Raw genomic sequence first — 27,449 nt, forward strand, 5'->3', positions numbered from 1 at the left:
CATGAAGGTCTGTGGCAGGTGAATCAAACACATTGACCTCTTGAATAATTCTCACGTATGCTATATGGACCACACTCAAAGCCAAAATTTACAGACAAATTGTCAACACAATTCAGCAAGGCCATTAGGATTGTTAGCATTTGAAATTAGATCAATCATTGTGGTTATCAGGCCTTTCCCAATTGAGAATGAGGTTAAAGTATGTTGGGGTAGGGTGGAGTACATACTCCAGCCAACCTGCGTTAGACATAATGTTGGATGGTTTGTGATAACTTGTATGCTCTATTTGTCACTGTAACCTTAACCAAGATATGAGAAAGGTTATAACTTTAAAAGTACTAATGTGGAGAGTCAAATCCCTCTTTTCCCGAATCAGTCAACAGAAGGTAAGAACAAATTGTGAGATTGATTGTAAGAACATACAGTATGTAACAATTAGTTCTATTGATGTATTTACTTTGTCTTGTTCACTGTTATTATTTTCACTATTTTGAAAGATTTCAATGCTTTTATTTTCTGAGTTTTAAATATCCTAGTCATTGGAATTAATAAATCAATTAATTGGTCTAAAGTTTTATGATTTGGTAGAAAATATTTTCCATAACAGACCAGGTTAGTTTGCACTATGCACTGTTGTAAATATTGATCATGATTACACAAGGTGTGTTTTATCTCATATATAACATTAAAAGCAGTTTTTTTTTATTTACGTGGACTTTCAGTTTTCTTAAGCAGCAGCCCAGTATATACTGCTGCTTAATCAACTTTCTAATAAAGAGTGGGTTAATAAGGTTTTACTTTGACTTTTTTTAAAATCAATCAAAAATATTTGCAAAACTCCACAGATCATTTCCCTCAGCTATGAAAGTCTTTCCAGATATTCTTAGATAATCTGCCTCCTATTATTTTAAATTTAGAATTGACTATTTGGAATGATATTCATGCATGGAAATTATTAATTTGTTTGGTGCAGTGTGGTTTCTTGTACTCCCATCAACTTCAAAGTTACAACACGTCTCCATAAAAACCTATTCCCGATTCCTTTATATCATCTAATATTTCTTGCAAAATACTCCCCTTTATTATTATTCTTACAGGAAAAAAAGTGAAAGCATGTTCTGGAAGACTGGCATGGCAAATGATTCACTTTCTAATTGTTCTTTCATTTTATTATTGGAAAATCATCTTTTTGCTATTACATATATTCTTATAATTTTTTATAGTCATCTTTCCAAAGTGATGAACAAAACTCAGATTGGACATGAAGTTAAGCAAATTCTACCATTGTAATTTCCTTTGTAACATTTGGTATGAGAAATTGAATTTTTGAACAACAGCTGTTAGGATAAAAATGGAGTCTTAATTCAATGCAATGGATTTTTTGAAAGAAACTCTGATTAACAAAACCATCCATTTTGATTGACATTTTTCATTTTATTACAAGTTGCATGATTCACTAGAGAACTCCACTAGATGTTTTATTCTCCTAGTGTTCTACTGTTTAACTGGATACATCTTTAAACATGTAATGATATCTGACAGGAAATCAATCAGAATTGAATTGGAAGAAATTAAATGTAAAGATATGTTTCTATTATTACATCCAGATTGACCACTCATAATATTTGCTCACTCAACTGTGTGCAGGATTTTTCTCTGCAAAATATTTATTAGAATCAGAAACACTTTTTAATGTATAGGTTTTTGAATCCGATACAGAGAAAACCTTTGCAAATTTGTGGCAGCAAAATCCTTCCTTTTATATAATGTTTGTTTTTGTAAATTTAGCTTTATTTTGATTCCATATTTTAGTTCAAAATTACAGGCAACACATTCTCTTCTCGTGGAAATAGCAGATTATTTCAGAATTTAGTGTGCAGAAATAAAACTTCATCAGCACTTTTTTTGCTAGAAGTAGGAAGATAGGGCAGAAAAGAGAATGGTTTCCTATCTTTCGTAATTCCATGCCTTGAGAGCTTAATTGATTAGTTACAGTTTGAAATTTACAGAATATTCAGCTGGTAGTTATTCAAAATGCTGATTAGCTTTGGCAAGCAAACAAATGTTTCACTTCATTAAATCCTATGATAGCCAGTTTCCCTTCAACGTTTTGGACATTCTTTTTGTTATTAATGCAATACTGTTTTTCATGTAAGTGCAGATGGGGTTGCATTTGCTTTTTCAACAAAAACATCAGAATAATGTTTTTATATATCGATTGGACTTTTCAGGGTGGCTTCACTTTACATCCAGTAAAAAGGGACATTAGCTATAGGGTTTAGTGATCACGAACAACTCAAATCTCCGATGTTACTGTCCCCTTCAAACTATGTCAAATTGACACTGCCCGAGGGGAAGAGAGAGCCTTCCAAACTGATTACAATTGGTATTTTATGGAAATGGCTATTGTGAAGAATATCATTTGTGTTAACATAAATAATATATTTAGGATATTATGCTAAGTGAAAGATATAGCTTTACATTACAAACTTGCTAATAGATCCCTGACTTCTGTTCTTATCCTCAGTCACCTCCTCAACTGCTGATAGTAAATGCCCCTAGGTTACCAGAATCATAAATTCTTTTTCTTGTTGCCAAAAGAGAAAAAAAATAGTAACAGCATTTCTATACAGCTATCAGAGGTTGTCTGTCAATTTTCACTCATCACAACACCAGGAAAACCCATGCCAGATACACATGTGAATTATTTTATAATTCAAATGCATGTTTTTATAGCATATTTAATGACAATTCAAGCTAATAAAATTTTCTGAAAATAGATGTAAAAATATTTGCATTGTTAAAAAACATTTCAGATTTCATGAGTATTAGTCAAACAAAAATATTCTGTTTGTGTATAATTTAAGGTTTACTCTGAACACATCTTATGCCTTTGTTCTCAGAACTCACTCTTCAGTTATCATATCCTGAAGGCTTTGATGAAAACAACCTATATCCCGTCCTACTGATTGTGTAAGTAATCCTGTTATTCAGGATTCAAAATTGCTGCTGACAAGTTCATTGCTAAGTTGTAAGAAGAACACAGTTCTTAATCCTCTCCTTAACACTATTAGTATGACATTCTAATGTGCAGTAGTCTTAGTGAAATTGTAGATATACATACTGGGCAATTCCAGCATCCACTCTCTGCTTTCAACAATTCTGACTTCAAAAAACTTAAAAAGTTTAGAAAGAGCACGCAAGAAGGCGATGTATCTGAATATGAACTTGATCAAAGTAAATAATAAGGTTAGTGTTTTGTCAATGCATGACATTCCATGATTCTGAAATCTACTTGATTTTGCTTCCATACTGAATGATGTTAAGGTACTTGGGTTAAAATTATGATTCTAATGATAAATCATCTCCTATTTTGTGGCCACCACTGGTGTACACTATTATTAATTAGAACAGCAACTTCCAAGAAACAACGTACGTTTAGCCACAAAATTAGGAAGATGCTGTCAGTTTCCCTGCTTTTCCTAAAGCTTTACTGCACCAACATCACATCACATGATTTAACCTTCTACTAAGTACCCAATAAACAAGCTTGAAAATGTTGAGCATGTCCATTCAAATGTAAATTATTTTTTAAATGAGAAAAGTCATAATTTCTAATAATCAAGTTCTTTGGCATTGACAATTCTGAAATTTCATTCCTTCATATTTTAATTATAGTTGTGAGAATTTTTATGATTTTTATTTTTATTGTCCCATTTATATATTTCAATCCTGATTTTATTTATTTTCTTCATTTTGCTTTTTGTATGTGATTTTATTTTCTAATTTTCACATCCTGTTTTAGATTGCTTATTGTATCTCTAATCATTGCATCCACTGTTCACCTTACAGTGGACATCACAATGTTTTGGTTCTCCAGTTCTAGCAAACATCAATGTAATAGCCCACTCAGTGTCTGTAGATAAATAAAATGTAATGGTGAATGCTTGACTGCAAAATCTGGGCCATTGGAATTATTAAATAAGTAAGTTCCTAAATTTGATATGCTTGGTCATAACTTTGGGGCAAATTTCAAACCTTGATCATCAAATGATAAGTTGAAGTCGTAGTCTGTACTCTAGAGCCGCACTGAAAGATATTTTACTCTAGCTGGGACCTGGCATTATTATTAAAACATTAAAACATAACATTATTGCACTGAGTAAATGATTGCTAGCAATTCCATGTGGAAATGTTGACATTTCTCATTATATCTGCCAGAAGGTTTTGGGTCTCCTGCACAAATGTGGATATATCAATATTACTCGTCCATTGCCATCAGCAATTTTTCAGCTGCTCACTGCAGATGGATTCCCATGGAGTCCATAGGTGGAGCAGAAGTTTTCTGAGATTCCCCTGTCTAACCTGGTACAAGTACCACAGGTCCATTCATTTGAATGGCCACTTTAGGGCTGCAGGAAATAAAGGGAAGAATAAGGTATGTTACCTTAAAACATACTGAACATAATTAAAAATAATACCCTTATATAAATGTTTAAGTATTATTTGATTTTTTAAATTTAAAATATTTAAATGATCTTCTAATTTCTAAAAAATGTTATTATTAATAATGTTTTAACCACAGTCATACAGCATGGAAACAGGTCCTTTGGCCCAACTCGTCCATGCTGACCATGGTGCCCACCAAGCTAGTCCCATTTGCCCGTGTTTGGCCCATAACCCTCTAAACCCTCTAATTCCTGATTGTCAGAGGCATTCAATAACATTAAAAGATCTGACAGCTTTCTCAGACTGCAAGGTTGGGAACCAACTTTTCCTGCTGTCAAAGGCTTCCAGAGGGGTTTCAAGGATGGAGCTTGTTCTGGCATGCCCAAGTGATTCAGTTACATTTGTTGAAGGCACTACAGCCACCAAGGATCTCCCCACTTGCCCCATGGACCATTTGGATCAGTGAGTTTGGCTTTCCGGATCCTGAGAAGGCAAGTTTGTGGAAGTGGAGATCAAGGCAGTGATTGCAAAGAAGGCCTACTCAGGAAAATACATGCCAATGTGGAAGAGTCCTCTGTCAGAAATTATTGTGACATTGGCCTTGTATTGGAATATTGAGGCAATAGTGGGCAATGGGTAGAGATATATGGTGACTTATGGTAAATACTCCCCATGCATGAAATGTTTTACAATATTAGGCTTTCTAGGTTTAATGAACAAATAGTGATAGAAAATCTTAGACTCTGGAGGTTCTAACTAATCAAGCAGGATATGTAAGAAGAACGAACATGTATTCTTATAATCCCTTATACAATTTCAGAATCTCCCAAAGTGCTTTATTGCCATCACATATTTTTAATACGTAATCACTTTTGTAAGGAAGGGAAAGCAAAAAATCAAATTAGAACAAAATCCTATTACATCACCCAATCTTTCTTGAGAAGTTTGATGGGTTCTTGATTTCCATTTGATCTGAAGCATGGCCCTTCCATCAGCTTAGATTTTATGGTCTAGTCTATGGCATGGAACTTGAATTCAGAACTGTCTGACTCACAGGGAAACTAAGCCACAGCTGGCAAGCAACCACATTTCCAAATCTTTCCATCCAATAAAAATTGCCCATAATGTCAACATTAATTATTACGTTGGCAGCACCCTCCCTTCCCTTCTAGTGGGCGTTGGGCTTCATCAAGATTCCACTAGCAAGCTACATGCCATTGAGCAGGCTTCAGACCAGCACAATCTCAGATGTTTGTGCAGTGAGGAACCTAGCCTGTAGAAAAGTATTCCAGCTCCAGAAGTACATTTAAATGATGTGAGTGTCAGAGGAGGGCCATGGGGTGGGGTAGAACCTGAGTTCTGCAGGGAGAGATCTCCAGGGTGCTTTGCTCATATATGCCCATATTACTCTTGGACTCCAGAGGCTAATCCAAGCCTCACAAAAATAATTTTAAACCACATTTTCTTGACTGATAGACATGAATATAGCTGTCATTGATATCAGTTGATAGATTTCTTCTATTTTTGAGGTGCATTTGTGGTTCAGAACAGTTCAAAGGTGTAGACAAATCAAATTTAATGGCTGTAACATAAATAGTCCTAATGCTCGATCTTAACTGGGATCTCAGGTAGAAAACAGATATTGTTCCAAGACACAAATTGAACCATATGCAATTAAGATGGATAGAAATAATGCTTATCTGTCAAAATGTGGCAACAGAGCTATTAATGGTCAAAAAATAATTTAATGATTTAAGTTGCTTATGCAAAAAGAATCCTTTATGTCATCTTTCCAGGATTTTAGGTCTCACTGCTTTATGCAAGAAGCTAAATACAGTGAAGGATTGTCGATAATAATTACCTTTGTTGTATTGGTATTTGCAGTGACGGAGCCCCAGGGAGCCAGCTGGTTACTGATAAGTTTTGGATTGACTGGGATTCAGTACTTGTCAGCTCTGATAATGTCATCCTTGCTCGCTTTGATGGCCGAGGGAGTGGTTTTCAAGGGCTTAAAATTCTTCAGGACATCCATCGAAGATTGGGAACAGTGGAAGTCAAAGACCAAGTTATAGCAGTGCAGTATGTATTTAAAAACCTGTTCAATTTTCACTTTTCTGGTTGTTTTCTTGCTCTTTTTTTAAAGGTCACTCTTTATTAGAAAACAATCCAGCAAACCCTTTCGTACTGAAGAGGGAGATGTGTGAAGAGAATCAATGTTATTTTTCTTCTGATGAGCATAGGGAGTAGATTTGATTGGGTGCAATTCATTGCATTTTCTGCTTTATACATAATTTTGCTTTCACTTACAATCTCATCTGCTTATTGCTCCTATCAACAAATATTTTTCATAGATATAATTTTATTTGCACATAATTAATTCAACTATAGCTGCTATTGAGTGTGTAACATTTTATTAAGGAGATATTATTCATACATTTAAACAAATATATATATTTGTGGTACTCATTAACAAAACAAGATTTTTTGTTTACATTTTGATACATATTGCTTTTTCCATTCCACCTAATCTTATCCTGTTTAATTGGGAAGTCATGAATTCTCACTGCAGAGAATTTTTCTTCCTGTCTTTCTTATAATTCAAATGGCACTGGCAAAACTTACCCTCAAGGATAAACTTGATTGTAAATATTACTGTAATCAGTGAAGTACCTTGTCTTGCACTTAAAAAGAATAAATTTGATTTAGGACCAGATCCAAAATTGATTTTTAATTTAGTAAAATAATTTAACAAACCTTCAAGGCTTACTTATCTGATAATATAAATGCCAAGGGTGAGATGAAAGCAATTAGGATTACAGAAGAGGTCAAACTTGGAGATGTGCAAAGTTCTCAGATGGCTGGATAACATTGCAGTGATGAAGGCTGGAAAAGATTGAGACACAAGATGAGAATTTTAAATTTAATGCTTTGATGGTCTTGGAGCCAATGCATATCACTGGTCTCGGGTGTCTTAAATGACTTTAAAAACATAAATTGTCATCGTGCTTTTGATTCCTTGTCTGCTAACCAATCCAATGATCTATAACTCCAAAATGCTCAAAACGTGTGTCAGGGTCAGAATATTGTAATATGCCTTCTGGTTTGATAACAGTTTCCACACATATATTTAGATGAGGTTTTAAGGTGCCACTTATGCATTAGGTGGCTTTGTCCAGAAAGACCAGTCCTGTTTAGGGTTAACTAGAAAGAGGTGGTTTTGAATCTTTTTAAGGTGGATAAGTCCCTATGGCCATTTACAGTAAGCTTTCCTCTTACACTGACCTCCTAAAGTGCAACATCTCACACTTGCCTGGATGAAACTCCATCTGCCATTTCTTTACTCATTTTTCCAGCTGATCTACATCCTACTGTATCCTTTGACAAACTTTGCCACTATCCACAGCTACATCAATATTTGTGTTGGCTGCAGACTAACTAATCATCCCACCTACATTTTCATCCAAATCATATATATCACAAACAGAGGTCCTAGCACTGAAACCTGCAGAGTTCCAGTCAGAATAACTCCCCTCCACTATACCCTCTGTTTATGGCCAAGCCAATTTTGAATCCAATCTACCAAGTCTCCATGGATCCCATGTGTCTTAATCTTCTGGATCAGCCTACTGTGGCAGACCTTGTTGAATGCTTCACTAAAGTCCACGTAGACAATATTCACTGCCCTACCATCATGAATCGTCTTTGTCACCTTCTCAAAAACTCAATCGTTTGCAAGACTTGACCTCCCTCGCGCAAAACCATGCTAACTATCCCTAATAAGTCTATCCTTTTATAGGAAGGATGTGGGGGCTTTGGAGAGGGTGCAAAAGAGGTTCACCGGGATGTTTCCTGGATTAGAGAGAATTAGCTATAAGGAAAGGTTGGACAAACTTGGATTGTTTTCTCTGCAGTGTCGACAACTAAGGGGTAACCTGATAGGGGCACAGATAGAGTAGATATCCAGACATTTTTTTCCCCCCATTTTGACATTTGAAATGTCAAATACCAGATTTAAGGTGAGAAGGGGAAAGTTTAAAGGCGATTTCCGAGGCAAGTCTTTTTTAAACACAGAATGGTAGGTGCCTGGAATATGCTGCCAGGGGAGATGGTGGAAGCAGAGTAACATTCAAGCAGCGTTGTGGACGGGTACGTGAATAGACAGGGATATGGACCATGTGCAGGAGGATGGGATTAGTTTAATTTTTAGATATGTGGAAAGATTGGCTGGATTATGGCTATTTACCTTAAAACAGAGGAGCTTTGGGGGAGATTAATCAAAATACAAAATTATGAGAAGTATTTTCTATAAACCCCATCTATATTGCTTCATAACCAACAGGCATACGTTTATATTTTAACCCAAGAATGATGGAACTTGCTGTCTAAATGGATGATGGAGGCAAAAGTCCACATCATATTTAGAAAGCACTTCAATAAGATTTTGATTACTGGAATTTAAGTCTACAAACCAAGAACTGAGAAATGTGATTAGACCGAATAACCTTCTCAACTGGCAAAGAAGCCATGGGCCAAATGGTCTCTTCCTGTGTCATTAATTTCTACAATTCCATAAATGTATTTCTCTCTCATTCCTCATTGTTACTAATGTTTATCTAATGCATTTAAAAGGACAACATTGTGAAAAAATGTTCAAATAAGTGATTTTAATTAATATTATTTCTTGTTATTTCAGATCATTGTTAAAATTACCCTTCATTGATCCGAACAGAATAGCTGTTTATGGGAAGGTAATCTTCAAAGTACTTCAGTGTAACAAATTAAAATCCTTTTAAAGTTGTGGTAAATTTTACTTTTGAAAAGAACAGCATTGAAAATATTCAATACTTTCACCTATTTTGTGTGACAATACAAAATACTACATAACATGATAACTAATTATAAATATAAATATATCTTGTTGTACTCTCCTATTGGTGTATTAGAATTTTTTGAGGATGTTGCCAGGAAAATTGTTTCTTACAGCACACTACATTACAAAATAACAGGTAATTTTTTTCTTTCAGAAACATAGGAATTGTTTATTCAAAAAGTGCTAAAGGGCTTTTTGAATCCCTACTTCATTGCACCAAAATATTTTGTGATTCAGAATATAATAATTTTATCATTTTTGCTGAAATTGCTCCACCTCTCCATTGAAAATTTTGTACCAACATCAATCAGATATAAACAAACAATGGAATTTCAAGCATATAGCTTTTATGAATCAGATTTATTATCACTGACTTGTGTGTCATGAAATTTGTTGCTTTGCAGCAGCAGTACAGTCCAAAGATATAAAATTACTGTAAATTACAAGAATAAATAAATAGTGCAAAGGAAAGGAATAACAAGGTTTCATGGACCATTCAGAAATTGGTGGAGGGGAAAAAGCTTTCCCTGAATAATTGAGTGCAAGTCTTAAGGCTCCTATATCTCCTCCCCAGTGGTAGTAATGAGAAGAGGGTGGGGGTCCTTAATGATGGATGGTGAGGGTCCTTAATGATGGATGCCACCTTCTTGAGGCACTGCCTCTTAAAGATGTCCTTGATGGTGGGGAGGGTTGTGCCCGTGATGGAGCCGGCTGAGTCTATAACCCTCTGCAACCTCTTGCAATCCTGTGCATTGGAGCCTTCGTACCATGCCGTAATGCAACCAGTCACAATGCTCTCCACCATACATCTATAGAAATTTGGAAGAGTCTTTGGTGACATACAGAATCTCCTCAGACTCCAAATGAAGTAGAACCACTGGCATACCTTCTTCGTGATTGCATTAACGTGTTGAGCCCAGGATAGATCCTCCGAGATGTTGACACCCAGGAACTTGAAGCTGCTCACCCTTTCCACCTCTGACAACAAAAAAATGCAATGTTGTAAATAGCAGACACTACCAAGGAATGGAGGTACAAACCACAGATCAGAAAGATTAAAATAAGTCATTAACTAGTAATATAGAAATAAGGCAAGTCAGTGTTTGAAACAGCTGTGAATTATTGTTTTCTTGTATTCACTCCTTGGGTAGTAAACTGACAGAGCTAAATGCACTAAATTTTCATTCTCATTGTAGACAACTCATCTTGTAAATTTACTTCCAAATGGTAGAGATGAAAAACAATCCCTACATTACCAAATTGTGAGAGTTAATTTGCTGTCACTGTTCTCTTTTCAAAATTACATCAGTATAATTGGTGACCTTCATAAAAGTGAAATACAGGAAATAGATTGCTTGATGTGGCCATTGCTGGCAAAGCTGTTATTGAGAAGACAGTGGTGAGCCATCTTTAACTACAGCAATCCTTCTGTTGAAGGTACTTCCAAAGAACTGTTGGATTGGGGGTTTCAGTATTTAGACCCCATGCCAGTAAAGAAAGTGATATATTTTCAAGTCAAGATGGTGTGTGGCGGGGATGGAAACTTGCAATGTGATAAAAATCTCATGTAATTAAGAAAAAGAAAATGCTACAAACTCTTGGCAGATCAGGCAACACATCTGAGAAGCAAAACGGAGTTAAAGTTTCTGAAGGAGAGTCTTCAATCTGAAATGTTAACTATGTTTCAATTTCCACTGACCTGCTGAGTGTTTCCAGCATTTTCTTTTTTTTCTGCATTTATTTCAGATTTGCAGCATCTACATTTATTTTGAGATTCTCAAGTGCCCGTTGCCTTTGTCTTTCTAGGTCATAGAAAGTGTAGGTTTGAAAGGAAGAATGGTGGTTAACTCACTGGATGATTAATCCAGAGACCTGAAATTATGAATCAGAAAAAAACTTCAAATCCCTCCACAAAAGTCAGGGAAAATAAAATCTATTAATTAAACCATTCTAAAATTTAGGTTAAGCTAATTGACAAAGTCAAAGTTGAGTTTATTATCATATGCACATGTACATGTATGCACAGGTGCAATGAAAAACTTACTTCTAGCAGCATCACAGGCACATACTGTAGCATCATATAAGCAGCATTCACAAGGAAAACATAAATGAAACACAATTTTTATAAGAAAGAACATAATTAGAACAAAAAAATGGTCCATTTTAGTGCAAAGTGATCTAAGTGGTCATCGTGTTGCTAAACTGTAGTGATTAGGGTTTTGCCAGCTGGTTCAAGAACTGAATGGTTGAAGGTAAGTAGCTGTTCCTGAACCTGGTGATGCGGGACTTAAGGCTTCTGTACCTCCTGCCTGATGGTAGCTGTGAAAAGATGGCATGACCAGGATGGTGGGGATCTTTGATGATAGATGTTGTCTTCTTGAGGCAGTGCCTCCTATAGATACTACTGATGGTGAGGAGGGATGTGTCCATGATATATTGGGCAGAGTTCACTACTCTCTGTAGCTTCTTGCATCCCTGTGCATTCAGATTGCTGTACCAGACCATGACGCGACCAGTCAGGGATACTTTCAACAGTACATCTGCAGAAGTTTGTTAGAGCATTCAGTGACAAGCTCAACCTCCTTGACCTCTTAAGAAAGTAAAGATGCTGTTGTGCTTTCTTTATGATTGTATCCATGTGCTGGGCCCAGGACAGGTCATCCAATATGTTAACGCCTAGGAATTTAAAGCTGCTGAATCTCTCCCCCACTGATCCCTCAATATAGACTGGCACCTGTTTGCCCTCTTTCCCCTTCCTGAAGTCAATAATCAGCTCTTTAGTTTCACTGATGGTGAGCGAAAGGTTGTTGTTGTGGCACCATTCAACCAGGTGTCCTTTCTTGTTTTGGTAAGCTGACTCATTGCCACCTGTCCAACAAGAGTAGTGTCACTGGTGAATTTGAAGATGGCATTGAAGCTGTGCTTAGTCACACAATCATGTGTGTGTAAAGAGCAGAGCAGGACGCTAAGCACACAGCCTTGAGGTGCACCTGTGTTGATAATCAGTGAGGAGGAGATGTTGATACCAGTCCTCACTGATTGTGGTCTGCTGATGACGAAGTTGCAGAGGGAGGTTTGATGATGAGTTTGGATGGGATGATTGTGTTAAAACGCTGAGCTGTAGTCGATGAACAGCAGCTTGACATACGAGTTCCTGTTGTCCAGGTGGTCCAGAGCAGAGTGAAGAGCCAGAGAAATCACATCTGCTGTTGACCTGTTGTGGCAGAAGGCAAATTGGAGTGATCCAGGTCAGAATTAGAATCAGGTTTGTTATCACTGACATATGTCGTGGAATTTGTTTTGCTGCAGCAGTACAGTGCAAGACATAAAGACATAAGAATGACTATACATTATAAAAATAAATAAATAGTGCAAAAGAAGAATAGCGTTCATGAACCGTTCAGAAATCTGATGGCAGAGGGGAAGAAGCTGTTCCTGGAACATTGAGTGTGGGTCTACGGGCTCCTGTACCACCTCCCTGATGGTAGTAACGTGAAGAGGGCATGCCCTGGATGGTGAGGGTCCTTAATGATGGATGCCGCCTCCTTAAGCCACCGCCTCTTGAAGATTTCCTCGATGGCAGGGAGGGTTGTGCCCGTGATAGAGCTGGCTGAGTCTACAACCCCCTGCAGTCTCTTGCGATCCTGCACGTTGGAGCCTCCATACCAGGCAGTGATGCAACCAGTCAGAATGCTCTCCACCGTACATCTGTAGAAATTTGTAAGAGTCTTTGGTGACATACTAAATCTCCTCAACCTCCTAATGAAGTAGAGCTGCTGGCTTGCCTTCTTCGCGATTGCATCAATGTGTTGGGCCAGGCATGAGCTGATACGCGCCATAACCAACCTCTCAGAGTACTTCATTATGGTTGATGTGAGGGCTACCAGATGGTAATCATTGAGGCAGGTCACCACACACTTCTTGGGCACCGGCACAATAGATGCCTTTTTGAAGCAAGTGGGAACCTCAGACTGCAGAAGCGAGCCATTGAATATGTCCGTAAATACTTCAGCCAGTTGGTCCACACAGATCTTTAGTACTCGGCCAGGTACACTGTCTGGACCAGATGCCTTTCGTGGATTCACCCTCTTGAAGGATGCCTGGATGTTGACCTCAGAGACTGAGATTACAGGTCATCTGAAGATGTGGGGGCTCAGGTGGGTGTGTCATAGTTCTCCCTTTGGATCATTTGGATCCAGCCCGCACCTCATATTTAAAGCGGTGAGATGCCGATGATTTCACTTATCTTTTATGGTTGTGTAGTTCCAAATCCTCGAGGCCCCACTGCTGTAGCTGATCAGTCAACGGGAGCAGTGAGCAAGCCACAGCTAGCAGCAGGCAATGGAAACCATCGCCCTGCCCACAGACTGTTATGTGATGGTCTTTCGACAGTTTATTTATCAAAAATATTTAGAACCAGTTGAAAAATGTAAGTAATTTAAAATTGCTAAACAATAAAAATTTGAGGTTAATATTAATTTAAAACCAATTTCAACACATAAATCAACTAAAATTAAAATAAACACCTGCATTTAGTCTTTTAGTGAAGTTGGTAGCCCTGTTCAAATACACTAAATATATCAGCTGTGGCTAGCATGATGCTGAGGGGTATGAAGTATATCTGGTCCATCAGCTCAGCCCATTACAGGACTGCCACTGACCATTGTACAGAATCAGAGACAGATACAGAGCAATCTAACCTACAGCGTGTTCTATCCTTCTGCATGCTGCACACAGTAGTTACCAGAGCTTCTCTACAGGAGTGGCAATTAGTCATTAGTGTGGTCCTGCCCAGAATCTGTAATGATGACCATGAAGCTACCAAAATGTCATTAAAACCCACCTGGTTCCCTAATCACCTTCAGGGAAGGAAATATGTTACTTTTACTTAGTTTGACCTATATACAATTCCTGGCCCACAAAAATGCAGTTGACTTTTAAGTGCTCTCCAAAATGACAAGGCACTCTGTTGTGTCAGACCACTGTATAATTCTGATCAATATACTCTTCCACTCACACATAAATATCTTCATTAAATCACAATTTCTATTGTGATTTTAAGTATAGATATACAAAAATAAACAAAGTCTTCCGGATGCTTTACAACTGAGGTGAACTACTTTGTAAATTAAAAATAATATGCAACATATTCTGAGTGTTTATGTCAAAGAACAGGTCTACATTCAACTATATATGTTATTAAGATTACTTATGATACGAGAGAGGGCAGAAAGCTAACAATGGCAGATTAGCTATCCATTAAGCCACTGGAAAAGATAATTACTGGGGTGTATGAAGGCTGGCAGTTTGGTTTCACCAGGACCATCAAATGTTCATGTTAAAAATAGAATATTTAAAATCCATGTTGAGATTTTGTTTTACTTTGACAGGGATATGGAGGCTATGTCACAGCTATGATCCTTAGTTCTACCGACAGAATCTTCAAATGCGGTGTTGCTGTGGCACCAATCACAGACTGGAAATTATATGGTGTGTAAACAAAAAAATTTGCAAATCCTTTCACATTGAAATGATACTTGCCAGAATGCCAATGCCAATGTTGTGAATTGCAAATTTCCTTACAATCTATGCCAACAAGGAGAAATAATCAGATGTTCGTATGTTTATTGGAAATAACAAAGGGATGATATAAATCACTTGTCATTATAACTTGCCAGTTATTCAATTTAACGAGTTTGTAACGGGTGACCTTTACAATGTCAACTATTGAGCAATCCTATCTCTGATGCATTTCAACCACTTTCACATTTATTCTTAGTTTATTCATACTGCAAAGGCAAATAAATGGCAAAACATCTATTTGAGGCTGCTTGGGCATGACTGGTTTCCTCTGAGCAAAGGGAATTCCATGTACGTTCCACAGCTAAGTCAATATATTTAGTTTCATTTGAAGCTAGGAGGTCTTAACCCTGACTTCTGCCTTGTCTGATCATTATCAACTGCTCCCCTTCCTTACAATCCCACCACTGTTGCTCCTGATGTGATCACACCCCTTTCATCATGACATCATGACAGCCAAGCTTTAGAATTCTCTTGCTCTTTCTGAGGACACCCATGAGGTACCACAACTCGCAAGTATAATGTACATAAGAACAATTACCAGGTATGAATATTGGGAGAAGCTGTTCAGGTGCAAAGATCAAAGCTAGCAGGTAAAGCCTCATCCAAATAGTTTCAGTACAAATAGAAGGTTTATTTTGTGTAATGACAGAGAGGGGTATGCATCTGGGTGTCTGGCAATGAAGTAATCAACTAATATCTTGGCCTGCTTTATTTAAGTCATCCAATGCAATGATGAAAAGGCTGCCACACGTAATCAAACTGCAGTTCCATTTTCTGATGATCTACATGTTGAAATCTAGTTGCCAAAAATGAAGTTAATGTGCAGAAAAATAATTCACAATGTCTACTCTTTAATGCAGCATAATGTTTTTTTAATCTCTTTGTTGGCCACCAAACATGTAATTCAACCATTTTGGAGAGGACATACACAAGAGAATGTATGAAGTTATATGGATAAGTTAAGGAACTTCTCAGAAAATGCAAAGTTTGTTATCAAATTCCTAAATTTGTGAGTTTTTGAGCGAGTTCAAAGAGGTTGAGGTGATGAAATAAATGCTTTACCTACTTCCAAAGCAGAAATGTTATGGATCTCATATGTCCTTGTACCATAGCTTCTACTTCTAGAAAAGGCCGAATGTTCATGTTCATGAGAAATTCTGATGCCAGACATTTATCTTCTTCCTCTTTCAGACAGTAATTGTTAAGCTGTCATTACAATTGATGATACATTTAACATTTCACTCTAAATTCAGTCAGAGGTTATTTATTGAAATGAAACCTAATTTCTCAGTGAGACACTCATCAGTCTAACCAAACCAAGTTATATCAGCCTTTGCTTTTCTTTGTCACACCACTTCAGCTGATAGCTCAATACAAAGAAAAAGGAGATGAGAAAAAAATACAAAGGACATTTACAGTGGTAAGAAGTTCCTCCCAAACTGGTTGACATTGCCTTCGTCCTTATGTTTTCAATTTAAATAATGGTCAGAGATATTAGAATTTTAAAGCTAGATTGCAATGAATTTTTCTCTTTTTTTTGCTGCTATTTTTATAGTGATTATTCATTGTGTATTGAAGATAACAACTAAAATTAGGCTTCATTCAGTACCTTATTAATAACCACACTGAATGGTTACAGGGTATTGACGACAGTGGATAATAGATTACAAATTATCAAGAGATGTGCACCATGTGGTATTCACTGTGTACTGATATGCATGGGACAAGATACTTGGATAATAGTCAGTCCTGAGAAATTGGCCCACTGATTTTTATCATAACTCATTTGGTATTTAGTTACATTATTATCCACAAATTAATTAAATAGAAGGGCAGGTACCTAAAAGGGACTGGAACCTTCATCTGCTGTAGAACATCACAACTGAGGATGAGGGTCAGTCATTGCTAATTGTTTTGCATTAACTAATGCACATGAAGACACTCTCTGCAAATGTGGATTAAATTGATTTTTTTCTTTCTTTCCACACAGCTTCTGCATTCACAGAGCGATACCTTGGATTGCCATCACGAGATATAAATATTTATCAAGTGAGTTGAGGAAGGGAAATAGCCAAGAACCAATTTATTCATTTCATAAAGATTGAATTTCAATCTGCCATTCTGTCCTAAATCAAAAAGTATCATAAAAACTTAGGCAATAAGGCCTATCAGTTCTTCAATGTCCCACACTTATACTGGACTTCTGGCTAGTCCACTGCTATCCATACTTGCATATTGTCAATGTATGAGAGCCTCAGATGGATAAAAGATTCATTCTTATCCACCCCAGGTACTACTGCCTCCTGAAGCTTCCATTAAAAGGTTTGTATTTGCCTCCACAATGCAGAAATAAAGGGTTACAATTCCTCAAATAGAAGGAGATAACAGCCCTACAAGTATTTCATCACTTAGACCATAGATTCCCTCTTGATAAAGAAGATCCCACCAAGGTTGCTGAATTTATGTATTAAGCCACAATCCTGAAAATAGTTCAGGGCTGGGATAGATTTCAATGAGGAAGTAGAAGCCTTATGTTACTAAAATACCAACCCAAAAGAGGGAATCCTCCCCAATTTATTTTTCACAGCAAATTCCATTCTAATTCTCATTTTATGCTCTGCAATCATAAATCACAAAAGAACAATGAAGTAGAAATTCATCCTCTATTGTATATGCCAAATGAGCAATGTACAAATGGGAGCTGACCTCCACTTCTGAAATTCAATATAATTCGCTTTAGGACCAAATTTAAAAAGGTAAGTTCAACCTGCATATATTATTACGTCACACATATATCAGAAATAGAGTGAGTATTTCTATCCCACAGTGTTTAAAATTCATATCACTAACTCAGATTGTGATTACTTGCAGGAATCTAGTGTCCTACAAAATTCTAATGAAATCAAAGATGTGAATTTTCTGATCATACATGGGACAGCTGACGGTAAGACCTATACCACCTATCTCTCACATTTGAACATATTGTTTAGTTATGTCATTAAAATAATTAGAAATATTTCTAGATGATCTTTTCTGAATGATGGTGTTAGTGTTTGTATCCAAGTTTTTGTTTGTTGAAGGCATGGCTTGTTTGATGCCTAAACAACATGTCCCATTATTGCACGCCCATCAGAAATCTGGAGTCATTACAAAATAAACCAATACCCATATGTGCAACATCACACTTCTTTATCAGGGTCCAAAAATTCTCTCAGGCTTGGAAAGCTACTTTTCGCAAATAACGTCAACAAGGCAAAATGAAATAGGATCAGAGCAAAGACTTCCAACCACATCCCTGGCATTTAGGAACTGGGGACCAGTATTGCCAGCTGTAATACTGAGTGAAACAAATTTACTGATGGGCATGGCTGAATCCACAGTGATATATTTACTTCAAATTTCACATCCCTCACAAAAAGACAGTGTCATTGCCTTTTCAAGGCTAGAGGATGGACAGGTGAGTGGGAGGGAGAATGGAGGTAGAGATTGTGGACACCTTTAACACCCTAATACCACCACTGTCTCATTTCCTGTAAGCAGATCCTCAATGTGTCCTCCTAGTGCAGCTGCCTATGTTTTTAACTTAAATGTAGGGGCTTCTAACTAATCCTGTGAGGTTTATCAAGTAAACTGCTCTGGTTACAGGTGAGAACATCTCTGCCCACCTGTACTTCGGGCCCATTACATTAACATCCCTCTTATGGCCAGTGCAGAAAAATAGTACTTAAAATCACAAAATTTTAAAAAGTCAAATAAATTATGATCAACTCTACTTAAGGAGTAACCAGTTAAGTTGTACATTTAACAATTGATTCCATAGTCCTGGTCATTCAGTTGGGAGGCTGTGTTCACAGGCAATTTTGCGTCATCTTATTAAAATGTATGCCCTTTGAGTGCCATTTCCCTACAGGGAAGTGAGATGATAATTGAATTATTACTGTAAATAGAAGATTTTGACCTGGCAATTCCATGGAGATTGTGCCAACCTCCCAGGGGACCAGCAAAACACCCAGTGAAACAACATGAACTCCCAAAGAGCTGTTTTCAGCCAAGAATGCCATTTCTTTGATACTTTGATACCCTTCATAGAACAGATCAAGAGAAATTGATGTAACAACTTCTCAATAGTACAAAAGTGAATCAGCAGGCATGAACATGCTGAATTGGAAATGCCAGTTTGAAACCAAGTTTACAAACCAACTGGGATTCCAGTTTTTGATCTTGAAGTGTAATAAGTTGATCCATTCATCTTGGTTTCCATTATAGTGAGCCTCAGAAGCCTCCAGTTTGAGAGAAGGTGGTCAGCTAGCATTTCTTCCCATTGACCCATATTAAAATTTCTGTGGACCTGTGGTCATAACAGAATTGTCTCAGACGTAATATATCCAATAATTAAATGCTCTATCTCTATTCACTGTCATATTGCAGTAAAAAAATGAACAGAATATACTGTAACACATTAATATTTTCAGGCAAGTTCATAGAATATACTTTTCCAATAAAGCAGTGCCAGGTGAAAGTGATAAGAAACCCTGGAATGAATCCTCAGATGTTCTAGTCTACATTAAGCTTTGTAAGGCTATTCATCATCAACTGTTATTATGTGGCAGTCCTCGGCATAAAAGCAAATATTTTATGCTCATTTATATTCAAACACATTATATGAAAACCAAGCAATTTTACTTGTATATAGATGAGGTTGTTTTTGAAAGTTTAATAATATCATTGCTAAATCAACACAAAATTTAATGTGCTGATTAAAATAAAAAGTTTCTCAGGGCTTTTCCTCCATTATCCCTCCTATATTGCATGCATTTTAAACGGATAAGCAAGAAAAGTAATAGCACATAACAGCAACATTCATTTGAGTTTTTTTACTATAAAGACCAAAGTGATTAAAATGGACCAAGTATAAGGAAAAGGAAGTTTAGAAACTAGAATTGTATTTGAAAGAGCAATCAAAGGTTTTGAGGAAAAATTTCAAGGTAGCAAGGGACAAAACAAAGTGGAGGGAACAGGGCTGATAATTCTAGAGGACAGGTGCCCTGACAGATGAACACGTGGAGAAGAAAGGGAGAAAATATCGATGTAAGAGGAGTTAAGTGTCTGTTGGGATATAAAGTAGGAGAATATTACTTATGTTCTTTAAGTAAGGGAATCCTCTAAGTAAAGCTGTAAGAGGCAACATTGTACGAGGCAGGCAGTAAGTTTTGTTGAGAGAAGGTAATGTGCAGGATACTATGAAAAAGAGTTGATCACAGTCACAGTGTTGAAAGTTGACTAGCAAATAAGGTTAAGGTCTAGATTTTCCTCCAATATCCCTCCTGTTTTATGGTATTAAATAAAGTGAAATTGGTTCTTAAAGGCTATTGCGTCACTGATCACAAAAAAATTAGAAATGTTCCTTGATTGCCCTACCGAGATCCAAGATGAAAGTCTAGTGGAGACCAATCTGTCGCATTTTAATGGATTCAACACTGCACGGATAATCTCTCCAACCAATTTCCCCATCTTCCAGCCTCTCAACCTAAATAAATAGTTAGTGCCATTACGTAAAATGAAAGGAGTGAAGAGAATTATCCTTAAGTGGATGTTTGAAGTGGCCATTTTTGTACAATCCCTCTGAAAGCTAGCATTATTATATCTACATATTGATTTTATATGCAATACATTTGCTTTAAGGTTGTCTAAGCATTATTTAAAGCAAACCTTAGCTCTGGAAATTTGAATTTCTAAATGAAAAGAAACTATACCCTAATGATATGAAGAACATGAAATTGGTTAAATCGAAGGTTTGTAAAGTTGGAGATTTTAAAGAAAAATTTCAACATCTGCTAAAGATCTGCAGTTTATTCTTTCCAGGGCAACAAAAATGTTCATACCATGCATTCTTAAACAGCTTTGCTACTGGATTGTTCTTGGTTACAACAAATGACCTTTTCCAAGTTAGCCAGATAGGTATGGTCACAACTAGACCCAGTGGTTCACCAATATTTTATTGAAGAAAGCATCCGCAAGGAAATAAACAACTTGAGAGTTATTCTGCAATTTTTATTCATTAAATTGCTGCCATATGATAAATGTGCAAGTAACAATTATCATATGGCATCAGTTTTACGAATGCTAGAATTGAAATAATGGCTGCTAATTTCCCATTGAAAATGAGTGGCCAACTTCATGAAATGAAACATTAAGAAAAATTTTTAGCTTCTTATGGCAGCATTTGCTCTTAAAGAAATAGTTCACTGAGTGAAATTATCCTTAAGGAGCAATTTATAGCTTTCATCAACAATTTATAGCTTTCCTTACCCTCTTTCATGGTTCTCATACATGCAAATCTACAAGCTGCAACACTCATTTTTCATTTGTGGTGTGTGAGCTTCACTGACAATGCCAGCATTGGACTATCCTTAATTGCACCTAAGGTGGCAGTTAATAGTCAATGACATTTGTGACTGTCATTCAAGACCATGCAATCTTACACTAATTTTTGGCCTGGATTTTTCTAGGGTGAAGAGGCATGTTCTAAGTTAGCTAGGTAGTTGCCCATTACTGCACAAATAAGTTGCTGATGCATTGTTATTGCTCTGTCAGCTTATTTCTTTACCACTATTGAAGGCATTCTTTTCCTTTTCATAGAGAAATGATAATGAAGTATCAATGGCATTTACTTTTCCTTTTATATGCATACATAGCATAATGTTAAAACTTGAAGATGTATGCAGCTTTTCAATAAGGTTTCTTTGAAGAATGAATCTAGCTATAGTTATTGTGGCTGGTAGAGTGGTCCTGAGTAAAGGCATTTGCTGAGTTTGTCCTTTGTACTGGCGAATTCCTGTGATACCCAGATGCAAATGAAGCTGTTAGTAAACACTATCTGAATAAAAGTATACATCGGTTGGCAACACCATCTGAACTTCTTTAACGTTGCAGTATTATTAGTCTCTTTAGCACTGTTTTGCAATTCTTAGGGAGATGGGGCTAGCAAACATACTTGAAGTTAGTGCATCTTCTAGTCAAAATTCTGCCAAAAAGACCTCCAAGGAAATATCTAAGAATTTGGCACAAGAGTTTAAGAAGTTGCATAAAATTGGCATTTCTTTCATTTGCTATAGTGGTGGTAAATCCACCCGTAGTTGCTCTATCACTTCCATTTTACCCTAAAAGAAAGCTTTTAATGGAAAATTGAGCAACATTCCCATAACTATTCTGTATTCTAATGAAAGCTCAGATATGCCAGTCAGCCAACAGTTTAGCATCATCAACATTTTCTGATATTGAGTTATGCATTTTCAAGCTCAAAATCATTAACACTTGTTATGAATAACACTGGTGCCAGCATTGACTCTTGTGGAATAGCACTATCCATTTTGTTCCAATCTGAATAATTAATATTTTACTCTTTTATGAAGTATGTTTGTTCACAAAAAACAAGGCAATACAATCCAGCTAATTGCACTTCATTAGGTTTCTCTTCATAATCAGCAAAACTACAAGTTGTCATCGGCAGCAATGTCAAGCCACACTTATTCAACAATGCTCAATTTGGGTTTTGTCAAGACTTATTGACTCCTGAGCTTGCAACAGCTTTGATCCAAACATAAATAAGAAATGAATTCAATATGCAAGGTAAGAATGATTGCCCTTAACATCAAGGTAGTAGTTGACCAAAGGTAATATCAGGAAGCACCAATAAAATTCAACTCTATGTCCTCTAAGGTAAAATCATTCCACTAACTGGAATCAAACCCGCATAGAAAGGAAAATGGCTGTGGTTGTTGGAAGACAATTATCTGAGCCCCAGGACAAAGGTGCAGAAACTACTTCATCATTTATCAGAAATTTATCTGGACCAACTACATGAATACTATTGCTAAAACAGTGAGTCAGAAGAAGGGGTTATGCTACAGCTAATGACTCCCCAAAACCTTTCCACCATCTACAATACTAGTCAGGAGTGTGATGGAATACTCACAACTTGCCTGGATTAGCACAGTTCCAACAACACTCAAGCACTTGGCACTCTTTGGGATGAAGCAGCTGTCTTGAGTTGTATGATATCAACTGCTTCACTACCAGTGGACAATAGCTGTAATGTGTGCTACTTACCAAGCAAGACTATGCCCCAAGGATACTTTGATAACATCTCCCAAATCCACAATCTCTACCACCAAGCAGCATAACGGTCTCAGATGTAATGGAATATCATGACCTGCTATTTCCTTCGCAAGTCACACACCATCTTTAATTGGAAAAGTGTTGCCATTCTAATCCTGGAACTCCTTGCTCAATAGCACTCTGGCCATACTTTTATCAGAAAGACTGCAGTGTTACAAGAAGTCCCCTGCCACCTTTCTCTTTGAGATTGGCTGGATAGATTGAATATTTCTTCAAGTACTTTCTCCTCTCCATGAATCAAGAGAGAAGTGCCTGGGGAGATGGAAAACAAGGACATTTTACTGCAACTTACACAATGCAGCCCAGTGAGCCAGTAAACAATTTGGAGGGTCTTAAACTGGGGTAGGTGAGGTTACAAAATACAGTGTTCTAGATTTAAACAGGTAGACCATTCATGAGGATAATAATCCATTTATGCTTGTAATTAGATTAGGGTTTATTAGCATAAGAGCAAATTGGATATTGATGAATAATAGTTGTTTCAACAAAGGCACAGTAGAAATTAAATTCGGGTTCTGTATTTCCTGATTCAGCCTTGAAAGACTTGAAGCTTTTAAAACCAGCATTCAGCAGATTTATGTCTATCTCAATGACCTTGATAACTTAATAAAATTTAAAATTATATGTATAATTAAATTAGGTTCACTTAAAAGCAATTTTATTAGATTTGGTGCAATCTGCTTTGATGAATGGTTAATAAAACAGTTTTTTTGTTATCTACTTTTTATTGCTTTATTGCAGCAAATGTACATTTTCAGCATACAGCAGAGCTGATACAACACTTGGTGAAAGCTGAAAGAAACTACACTATGCAGGTATCATGTTTATAATACTTGTGTACTTATATTAAGAGTATGACACTCAATAATCTTAGGTCACCGAACAGAGTAATCCTTTTAAACAATGCTATGAAACATTACCTTATTCCTCTTTTGAGCCCCTAGACCACGATTGTTTTGTCACTTCATTTTATTTCAGTTGTGGAATAATATTAAAACTAGTTGTGTTTGACAAAGACACAAGATGTTAAAATTTGGTAACTTACCTCACAAACTGCAGACAGCTTTGTGGGCAAGGGAAGGTGGAGTGAAATGAAAATGGAGAAGTCAATATTAGAACTTTGGATGGAGAAATACCATCAAAAAGGAAGCTGAGCTGATCTTTGAATTAGTCAAAGGAATCCACAGCCTGCAAGTGATGATACAGCTTAAGTACAGAACATTGATGGATGAGCATCTGAGCACTGATAATGATGATTATTAATGACTGGACAACATGTTCCTTGGTAGGTTTTTTTAGTACTCAAAAAAAATCTCATTGCTAGTTTAATTTTGAATGACTGAAATATTAAGCAGATGCAGTGAATGGGGATGTGTGATACTGTTTTGTAGAGTCAGAGTAGTACAGCACAGAAACAGGCCTTTTAGCCCAACTCATCCATGCTGACCAAGTAACATCCCTGAGTTAGTCCCATTTGCCCACGTTTAGCCCATATCCCTCTAAACCTTTCCTATCCATGTACCTGTCCAAATGTCGTCTAAATATTATAATTGAAAGAAATAGTTACAGAAATAAATTCTTAAATACATTTACTTAATCTTGCATGTACAAAAGTATAACTGTGGTGGAAGAAGCAATATTTTCCATATTGTTTGTTCTCAACTGCTTTTCCTTTAACAAATTTTAAAGAGCACTTCACTTCCTGACCATTGATAATATTGTTTCATAGGATCAATTGTTTTTCCATTGATAGTCAATTTTTTCATATCTGAATTTTGTTAAATTGACAGAATTTTCTTAGAATTATTGGTATTTACTATACCCTTGTGTTGTCACATTTAAAATAAATTGTTATATGTTCAAAACAACATTTCAACATGTCTTACTAATATTCCTTCAATTATGAGACAGATTTACCCAGATGAAGGCCATTTTATTACAGATGAAAAAAGCAAACGTCATATGTACAGTGCAATCCTCAACTTTTTCAGAGAGTGCCTCAAGCAAGAAATGCCTGTATTACAGAAAGAACCAGAGGAGGATGAATAAAATCAAGAACAATTTGAAACAACAAAAAAGTAAACTTTATGAAGACAAAACTAACAGTCTGGAACACTCAAAACCCAGCATTAAATACCACTGTTAGTGGAAACGTGGAAGTACGAGGGCAGCTACAAGAAATTTACAGGAACAGCACATTAGAGATTATGAATCTGGTAACTGGCAAAAAGGACTTGAAATTCATGTGCCAGGTCTAAGATTATTTGAAAAGGAACAGTAAAACTGTTTTGGGAGTGCATCAACCTGTTAGTACACTTTAAAGAAGCAGAATTCCAATTGTACAAATGTCACCTACACCTACAGCTTTTATGCATGTGTGTTTTATTTGGCCTCACTGCTGTATATGTTAATAATAGTTGAGGTATGAACAAACATTCAAAATGCACATATTTATTTTCTTTTTAATTTTGTACTATCACTTGCACAAAATGTGGCATAAAATTATGATGTGCATCCTTTTGTCAGACATTGTGATTTGCAGATTTAAAACCATCCAAGTTCCCTTGCATCTCATTATATCATAATAAATAAACAGAATTTATACAATTCTCTTTAAAGGTAGAATGTCTTTGCAAAAACAGTTGTGGTATTGTCTATCACAATTTGTCATATATTACACACTAATTCACTGACTTCATTAGAAAATTTTGATTTTCAAAATATATATTTTAATTTTATCTTACAATATAATACTTTCAATTTAGCAAAGAACAGGTCTCCATCATCTGGCAATAAAACTTCACAAGTGGTAAGAGTTTTATTGGCATATTGCCACAACCATAAATGTGAACATAAGGACTTAAGTGGTTCCCTTCTCTGCAACAAGGTTGTTGTCATTTGGGGTTATTTACCACATCTGGTTTTATAATATATTAAAAAAACTAATAAATCATTATACTTTAATAGCCTCCATCTATTTGATTTTCCCCAAGGGAACAACAATCAGATAGATGACATTTCAATGAGTCATCATTAAAATCTCTTCTATTATTATTATTGGTGTATCTTCCAGTATTCATTGTTCAAGTCACAATTAGATCCACAGCCAAGAAACTGCGTCAATGTAACAAGATGGGAAGCAAGATCATAGAAATTTGTATTTCAAAAACTGCATTAATTGCCATTATGACTGTAAACCTTGGCCATGCCAGAGTGTCCTTCTGTGGAGCCAGGATGGAAATAATTCCTGAGGAATCTATCTTACATTATATTTCAGTACCACAAAATAATTCACAATTTTCAAGCCACAAATTCACAAGTTAAATGTTCAAAATATATTGCATTCCATGCTCAACCATTGCAAGTATGCCATCATGTGGCCAAAATCTTGCAGAACATTGAGACTTTTAATGACTAAACAAGACACTATTCTGAAAATTAAACCAGATCTTCACGTCTTTCGTAATGCTAATTTTACATTTGTAAATATGTAGAATATGAATGGTTTTTACAAAAGCTTTTAAGGAAAGGTATTTTATTTTATGTTATTGCCAAACCAAATATTATAGTTCAAAAGAACAAATCAATTGCCAATCTTATATTATTCTCCTTCCTTCACCCTTGCCATCTATGATATTTTGTTGTAATTCAAAAGCTTGCAGAGAGGTTACACTTTGAAGGATGACATTTTTAGACTACTTACCTGGTACAATATTTTTCAAGAACTAAGACTTAAGTAGGTACATTGGACATTATTATTGAGTAACACAAAAATAAAACACTACTAATGATTTGATGTGTATTCTGTTGATATTTAAAATGTGTTATTTAAAATTGCTGACACTACTTTATTTGTAGTTACATCAACAGATTTATATTCCAGATGTTTAAATAGCAAAAGATACTTATAGGGAAAGACATGAATAGAAATAAAGTGGCCAATATTCTCTCAGCTTGTTATGAGAGGGTTTCTAACTGAGATGGTATTCTAGCACTCTTCATTAGAGCTCTTGTGCAACTCACCCTACAGGAACATGCCATTGTTTGACAATAAAATGCCACAGAGAAAATAGACACAACCAGGCTGACGTTTGCACTTAGAATATTTTCAAAAATGCATTGAAAATGCTTTATGATATCAGGTCACATTACAATTTAATCTACAATAGAAAATGATAATATCAAATAAACTATCACTGTAAGAGCAGAGTGGCAGTACTATACAGTCAAGCTATTAACCCAAAGTACCTTTGCTTGAGAAGATTCAAATTGAGTGATATGAATTAAGCAATTTAAATAAAACAGCATAGGAGTTTCATAGTGTTTTTTTAAGGTTGATGTATCTGAAGCTATAACAGATAATGCAAAT

The 27,449-nt window shown here is 36.1% G+C and overlaps 1 protein-coding gene and 1 long non-coding RNA gene across 3 annotated transcripts in view; one reads left to right on the forward strand and one right to left on the reverse strand.

Moving 5' to 3' along the window:
* The window catches only part of LOC127580749 (inactive dipeptidyl peptidase 10-like), a 547,404-nt gene extending 520,533 nt beyond the window's left edge, over positions 1 to 26,871 (forward strand). For both annotated transcript variants that reach the window (XM_052034610.1, XM_052034700.1), the window contains 8 exons: positions 2,904 to 2,973; positions 6,334 to 6,528; positions 9,143 to 9,197; positions 14,710 to 14,809; positions 16,893 to 16,951; positions 17,774 to 17,846; positions 23,822 to 23,895; positions 24,992 to 26,871. In XM_052034610.1, the coding sequence (XP_051890570.1) occupies positions 2,904 to 2,973; positions 6,334 to 6,528; positions 9,143 to 9,197; positions 14,710 to 14,809; positions 16,893 to 16,951; positions 17,774 to 17,846; positions 23,822 to 23,895; positions 24,992 to 25,129 (764 nt within the window). In that variant the 3' untranslated portion in view covers positions 25,130 to 26,871. The remainder of the gene's footprint in view (positions 1 to 2,903; positions 2,974 to 6,333; positions 6,529 to 9,142; positions 9,198 to 14,709; positions 14,810 to 16,892; positions 16,952 to 17,773; positions 17,847 to 23,821; positions 23,896 to 24,991) is intronic.
* LOC127581138 (uncharacterized) overlaps positions 6,884 to 27,449 on the reverse strand; it is a 43,702-nt gene continuing 23,136 nt past the window's right edge. The window contains exons 4-5 of the long non-coding RNA XR_007957923.1: positions 10,206 to 10,297; positions 6,884 to 7,332 (exon numbers count right to left, since the gene is read on the reverse strand). This is a non-coding gene — a long non-coding RNA (uncharacterized LOC127581138). The remainder of the gene's footprint in view (positions 7,333 to 10,205; positions 10,298 to 27,449) is intronic.

Source organism: Pristis pectinata, chromosome 1, assembly GCF_009764475.1.
Source record: "Pristis pectinata isolate sPriPec2 chromosome 1, sPriPec2.1.pri, whole genome shotgun sequence".
Taxonomy (NCBI): Eukaryota; Metazoa; Chordata; class Chondrichthyes; order Rhinopristiformes; family Pristidae; genus Pristis; species Pristis pectinata.